Here is a 7,500-nt window from a genome sequence, read left to right as displayed (position 1 = left end):
TCTCATCAACCTTTGCTGCCTTTTTTACTGGAGACAAACAAGTGGCTGTAAAATATTAAAGGCAAATGATAAACTATGCCAAACACAAGGATTTTACAAGTCCACAAACTGGCAATAACATAAAGGTTCATAATACATACATTTTATGTATTGTGTTTGTTATTAGTAATTTGATCGCTTATGTATTGTGTCTGTTATTAGTAATTTGTTATTAGTCTGTTATTCGTAATTTGTAATATCAGTAATGTAAATATTGTATGTATATATTTTTTTCAAATAAATGTTAAAAAAAAAAACAAAAAAAAAAAAAATCGAGAATAGACCATTGTGGGTCCAAATTCCTGCTAGTTCCTGCTAGTTCTGCCAAGTTTACATGGCTTGCACGGCACTGAAAAAGTGAAATTCTGGCCGACAATGCTGACATATGTTTGCTTTGGATGGGCAGATTTATATATTATTTAGGTGCAACTTAAACTGAGACACACACATGACCACAAACTGTAAGAAAAAAAAACTATCACAGTTATTACAGCATGTGTGAACTTAACTTGACAAGTGGATTTTCTTGTGATTATAAATGCCTGGTATACACTGTCAATTTACCTTCTTCTGGTTCGGAAATATCATCCTCATCTTTCTCCTCCTGTTCAGCAGCTCTCTGTTAATATAAAATACATACTTTAATAACTACTATTGTTTATTAATTAATACAGTATTATTTTGCAATCTTCCACCATTGTGGTGATAATGAAGATGTGGCGGTGGGGGTTGACATTAGCGTGCTCTTAATAATGCCAGACCACAACACCAAGGACTCCACCCCCTCTGTCAAGTTTTATGAGCAAGGGTTGTGAGACAAGGCCTATAGTTTATCGTCCCTATCCCAGAAGACTTGAAAGGCTAACAATTCACCTGGATGTACATGTAATTACAATGGGAGCACTTTATCCTCAGTTAATGAATGAATCTGAGCAATGGCCCAGCTGGGGTTGGGACCCACAAACCTCCATAGGCCACTTTCAAAAATACATGTACCATAATCAGGGCTCGAAATTAATGAAAAAAATCCAGTTGGAATTTTGCGACAAGACACGAAAATTAAGTCACAACTTCGCAAATGTTAGTCGTAAAATTGTTGTGCTGCATTGATTTGTCAGCAGTTTAGCAATTTGGAAACAAAATATGAGCCCCCAATACGTGTGTGTAAAGAAACCACTGAATTTAATGGCAAATAATCGAAGGAATAGGGTTGTGCAAGTAACATTGCAGCCCAAATTACCCTCCAATTACGCTATCTCCAGATTGAAAATTCATGACCAGAAACAAAATAATTTTGTCATTTCTTTATTTACTTTAGCAAAAGTGCAGCAAAGTGGCAACTGCCGACCCTTTTGTTTCGAAAGAGTGAAGGTGAAAACAAGTTGCGAAGGAAAAAAATTCAGTCGCAAATGCGATTGTATTGGTTGCAATTGTGAGCCTTGACAATACTCAGTGTTTGCCCTCATTTTCTCTTGGGACTTGGTCCCAAGAGAAAATAAAAACAATGCTTGCATGTATGCAAAATTTTGAAGGGAAAACAAAGAGTGTTATGGTATTTTTGAAAGTGGCCTATACTTAAGCAATAGAGGACCTTTCCCATGTTTACATAGCTTCAGGGCTTCTGATAGGACGCAGAAAAAAATTAAAGAATATGCCGAAATTTTTGGCCATATTATGCGTAAACATGCGATGATTATGCGGAAATTACACCGGATTATGCGGAAATTTAAACATTTATACAACTAATAATTTGGCCCATCCAATGTATTTACATGCTTATGGTAAATCAGGACTCGAAATTGCAACCAATACAGTCGCTGTTTCCCTTTGCGATTAAGATATCTGGCCGAGTTGCCAATTTGCGACCAGCATTCACAGTTAAAATAAAAGGGTTGGTAATCGGCATTTTGCCGAAATTTTTGCTAAAAGAAATAAAGCGATAAAAAAATTTTTTGTTTCTTGTCATGAATTTTGTTTCAATTTGGAGATATGGAGCAAAATTGTGATGTGGTTGAGCCACGATCCATTCCCTCGATCATTCACCATTTTCAGCGGTTTTTTACACATACGTATTGCGGGCTCTTTGTTTTGTACAACTTCATCGCAATGATTGTCCCTACTTTACCAGAGTTACAAATGATGCAATTTTAATTTGCAACTAGAACTTGCGGCTAAATTCTCATACCTTGTATCTTTTTTTAAAAATTCGAGCCTAGGGTATGTTATGAAAACGGTTTAACAAGAGTCCAGGCTCATTCCCGAAAAATGAGTGGAAACTGCTTATGAACTTTCATCTTGCGAACGAAATGGCATGTTTTCTTCAATGTTCAGGAAAATAAGTGTTTTAAAATAGTCAATCTCTTTGGCTTTTGTGTTTGTGAGTGTGGTAAGCAGCTGTCTCATCACTAATATCAGGCATTTCTTCAGTTTTATGCCGAAAATATCATAATTATGCGGAGGATGCAGATTTTAGGGAATTATGCGGATCCGCATCGCCGCATCCTGTCAGATGCCATGTAGCTTCATGTAAACATGAGGGGGAGTTAAGAGAATTCAAGACCATTAAGCAAACGTCGAGAGTTTGCATAACGGTTGAGAATTCTCCCAACTCCCTGAGTAAACACAGAAAAATACTCAATGCAGCTCACCAGTTGGCAGTTTTAATGCTTCAGTATTATTTTATTCTAAGACCTAATAACCATTGTATGATAAAGTTAAACAACAAAGAAGAGGTTGATGTACCTTAATTGATGGGCTCTGCAAACAACGCAGTTGTGTTTTTGATATATGGTCAAACACCGACAAAAAATTAAGTCCATCTACTTTCTGTGCTTGGCTTACATGAATGTCCAATTCAATTTTTGTGCCTGGCTTATACAAGTTCCTACTAACCTTTTGGACTCATGAGCCCAACGCACCTCAGTTGGTAGAGTATTAAATTGCATGAGCATTGCAGAGGTCTCATTGGATGGGGAAATGGAGCGACTTAGAGCAAAAAATATTGCGATTTGAGAATAAATTGCACTGCTGAGAGGCAATCAGATTGCAAGGATCACCAGTGATTTCTAAATGGTGTCATAATGGACTTAATTTCAACATACCTTGAGTGAGATTCCACTAGACTGCAATTCTTCTGGTGCAGCGGAAGATTCGTCTAATTCCTGTTCGGAAATTGCATTCTAGGGAGAAAGCACACTGTAAATCAAATGAACAAGGTTGTATCTACAGTACCTTCAAAGTTGATTTACATGTATGTTCAAAATTACTGCATGGAAAGGAAATGTGTTCAAGCACAAGTGTGGTCTGAATCAAATAAGAAAACCTCGGTAAAATTGCAGATATCTCTAGGCGTAAAAATGCCTTAGCTCAGTCACACAATCTCACCAGAGAGTGAACTTTGACCAAGGCAAAGCTGTAACAAACACAGACACTTCCCAGCACAAACGCCTAACGTCAGCACACTGTATTGCTATCACAAATGTGCTTCAAAGGCCTCCACCAAAGAAGAGGCAAGTTGATATGGTTATCCACAACAAAACATCATGTCCTCACCCTTGACCTTACCGCCATGGGTGACCCTACCAGAAGCTTATGCTTCTGATGGGATCACTGAAGGGTTCACTGAGGCAACGCAAGCCTGTTCCACCAAAACAAGGTGACGATCTGGGCAGGGGGATCATTAAGTTATTGACTACAAACTACTTAAATTGTTGATGACAAATGTGGCTTTCTTGTTACTGAGAACTCTCTTTCTCCCATCTGTGATCATGTCATTGATTCCTTTAAGTCTATTTCCCAGTGATACACACTATTTTTAAAGCCAGCAGCTTGACATTACTTGCCCACTGTAAACATGCACATACATGTAACAATTAAGTTCCCAGGATCCCACCAAACGTACCGGTCACCAACAACAAAACTTCTCCTACATGGAAACCCATTTCCTAACACTAACTAGATGCTTCTGTGAAGCATACACTGGCTTGCCTGTGGTACGTGCTACAGAAAATCAGAAGGCACTGAATTGTGTGGTATTGAAATACAGCATTCCAGTCTCTGAAGAATAACAAATAAAAGAGAAGCGAGAAACATTGGCTTCTGGGCTGACATGTTGATAATTCTCAAGTTCCCTCACAACTTCTTTTCACCACAAGTGTGCCCTATGAGCATCCGAAAACTTTGTAATACTAAACTTCACTGAAGTCAAGCCCTGTTTCGCGGGGTTAGTGTTGGGATGGGAGACCAAAACAATAAACTCCTCATAAAAAACAGAAACATCTGACCGAAAATACTATTAACGCTAACAAATGCGAACTCAGCAAGGTACAGATTCTGTTAGCGTGCTTTATGCAAAACAAATATTGATGAAAAAGCAAATAAATATTGATACACAGTTTTCAGAAAGAGCAGAAGGAAGTTTCCCGGACGGTCGATCGAGAATAAAATATTTACGACATGAAAACAACATTAATTTTGAACCTTGAATATAGATCGTTTTCACTGTCACGCAATAAAAAAAAAAAATCAAAAACTATCCAGTGCAAAACGCTAAGCAATTGTTATCTTATAGAAGATAAAGAAATAAGACACTTGTCCAAGTTTTAGGCCTCTGCGTTTCCCCAAACTTCAGATATTCGTCGAAATGTTTCGCAGGCCGGAAAATAGTGTAAACATCTGGAACTGACTTTGGCTATCTAGGCGACTGATTATCACTACTGAAAAAACAAGCATTTACATAAGCACTTTTCCTAATGCTCTAACTTCTAAAAGGGCTCAAAATCATGAGATAAGTATATATTTTTCAACAAACTTGATCGTAGCTTTGTGTCACGCACCTACATAATCCTGAAATTCAAAATGCTCTGGTTTCCAAACGAAGCACGCTATTGAGCTGTGAAATTGTCAACAGATATAGATATGCCACCTCTTATGCCTGATGAGGATAAAAACTTTGGTGGATCTTTAGTTTTAGATTTTGGAAGGTGATGACGTCACGTGAAAACGATCTATAGAATATAAAAAGTTACGATCAGCGACAAACATTTTGGGAGATTTTTGCTACGTTCAAGTAAATTGCAAAATCGAAAGTGACATGGCCGGAATTCAGCGGGCGCCGTGATTAAGTTACCGCGGCATGTTTACTCGCCAAACAGTGAAGCATCTGTGTCAAATGATGGCAAGATACCGGGTTTTTGTAAGTTTCTTTTTCTGTCAAGTGTTATAAAGTTTGACAATGAAATGAGCGAAGTCAAAACAAAGATCACAATCGCCCAACTCTTGTTTATGCAAAGTCAAAATTTACTCTCCAAGACGCGTACGACGTTATTTATCACCAGGTAATTCCATCATTTTGGAAATAGCAGCTACTTTATTATTCATCTGCGTCACAAGTTTTCACTGATTTTGGGCCTCATTTTGTTGAAACTCAAGCACGCTTCCAACAGGCCTGTGAACCCTTCCTGCTTACAGAGCAATACTAAAAAACTTCTCCCATATCACATTTGAACCTTAAGCTCGAAAATTCAATACACAACATGATATTATAATTAACAAAGGCAGAAAATACCACAGAATCCCTTTCCAGCGAAAATTTTATTGAAACAAACAACATATTTGCTCTTAGAGGCGAAAACCTCTTCCTATTTGATTGCGTGCGTGAAGACAAGAAACTCAATTGGGTCAAATTACCATGTACTTCAGGTAAATACTGCTCACTTTGATTTCGTCTCGACGGGCGATAGATTGTTGTCGAAGTCCAGTACTCGTCGCTTTTGAGATTCATGCCTAGTTTATCCAACTGACTTTCCATTATTGAGCTCCATAAGGGTATATTTTGTTTAAGGATCCACTAAAACGCCATTCGCGTTGCATGACTTTCGACGCCATTGCAGGCTAAGTTAATGATTCTACTGTGTCCACCAGAGAAATCTACACAGTTCCACCACCCTCTCGATCCTAAGAAAATACGCGCAGAAGGCCCTATACACAACGACACCACTTACCAGGGGAGTGACCGGCAAGACTTTTACCGACACGGAAAAAAAAAACAAAAAAAAACAAAAAAAAACAAAAAAAAAGAAAACAAACAAACTAAACGAAGACCTCGACTGGGTTTGCCTTATAAGGCAACCCAGTAACCAGGGTTTGAGCTAGGATTTGACCATTGGGGGACAGTTGGTCCCCTTTGCTAAAATTGGGGGGGCCATTTTCATGTTAGGGGGACGTCAATTTTTTCCGTTTTCTTATGTTCAAACAAAGAAAAAGGCAAGGCAACAAAAACATATTGTATTACCTGTTACTTGTAATTAAAAAAATTAACAGAAAGTTAAGAAAACGGTTTAAATGGCTTGCAATTTGACCATTGTTCTCTAAAAACACGACGCTGTGATGGTGTTGCTAAGTGTATTCCCCATAGTTTCCTAATTAACAGCATCCACGTGTTCTACAGTCGTTGTGTCTTAGGAGAGTTGAGGTACTAAAATTTGTACACCCTTTTTCTGATGCAAAGAGGTTTGATTTCTTAAATTTCCGACAAAAATAGCAGAACAGTGCCTCCTTTTCATAGCCCAACTATGTTTGATCTCGCAACCAAGTTTTCTGGAAAGGTCATGGTTTTGTTTGAGCTTCATCTGTTTCTTCCTCATGAAAACACTGTTCTTCTTCTGTATTTTTTTCTCTGATCAATCTTGTACGAATACGTTTTCGTCGTGTAATTTTAATTCCCAGATGCATGCGTGCATCACGCTTGGTTGAACATCAGTAGAGTGACTGAAAAGTGACTTTAAAATGAACATAAAATGCACGATAAAATTCCTCCCATGGTCTGAGTTTCACCTTGTAATTTTTGTTCTAAACTGTATCTCTTCTTGTGTGCTTCCTTCTGAGTTTTCCCCCAGATTTTAAAGGGGACAAATTGTCCCCTTGGCCATTTTTTAAAGGAACAATTTCAATATCAGTGCGGGATTGGCGCAATGGCGCGCCCTGGCTCAAACCCTGCACTAACAGTTGTTGATTCAATTATGTTGTTGACTGGAAATATGTAGTTGCTAATAACAACTTGCCTTGTCTGAGGAGGCCCTACGTGAAAATTTAACATGCCACAACAAGAGTCCTTAGAGCCTAGATTGCACCTATGTTTGCAATCAACTGACAAATACTTATACTACCAAGACATGGCCTGTAGACTTTATAAAGAACAGACTTTATAAATAAACAGAATCCCCCCATAAGAAAACACAGTTCCCCCCACAAGAAAAAATAATTTGTAATTTTTGTTCTATATTTTCTGTGATCTCATTCCATGAAGTGGACATTGCCAATCAGTAATTAGCTTTTCCACAAGAAATTAACTTTGATTGGGCTATTTAATTTTACGATCATTTACTAATTGGCTTAAATTGTTGCAAGTGCAGTGTGTCATCGTTATTAATACAAACACAGTAAAACTTAATATTTAATTCA

At 37.9% G+C, this 7,500-nt stretch overlaps 1 protein-coding gene across 1 annotated transcript in view; it reads right to left on the bottom strand.

Annotated features, from left to right (window-relative positions):
• Positions 1-7,500, bottom strand: part of LOC137973549 (ran-binding protein 3-like) — a 23,491-nt gene that overhangs the window by 15,481 nt on the left and 510 nt on the right. The window contains exons 4-6 of the mRNA XM_068820382.1: positions 3,141-3,218; positions 604-658; positions 1-45 (exon numbers count right to left, since the gene is read on the bottom strand). The exon at positions 1-45 is cut by the window's left edge and continues 12 nt beyond it. Coding sequence (XP_068676483.1) covers positions 1-45; positions 604-658; positions 3,141-3,218 — 178 coding nt within the window. The remainder of the gene's footprint in view (positions 46-603; positions 659-3,140; positions 3,219-7,500) is intronic.

This window comes from Montipora foliosa, chromosome 10, assembly GCF_036669935.1.
Source record: "Montipora foliosa isolate CH-2021 chromosome 10, ASM3666993v2, whole genome shotgun sequence".
In the NCBI taxonomy this organism is placed as follows: Eukaryota; Metazoa; Cnidaria; class Anthozoa; order Scleractinia; family Acroporidae; genus Montipora; species Montipora foliosa.
Note: the sequence above shows the minus strand (reverse complement) of the source record. Positions and strands in the feature narration are given on the sequence as shown.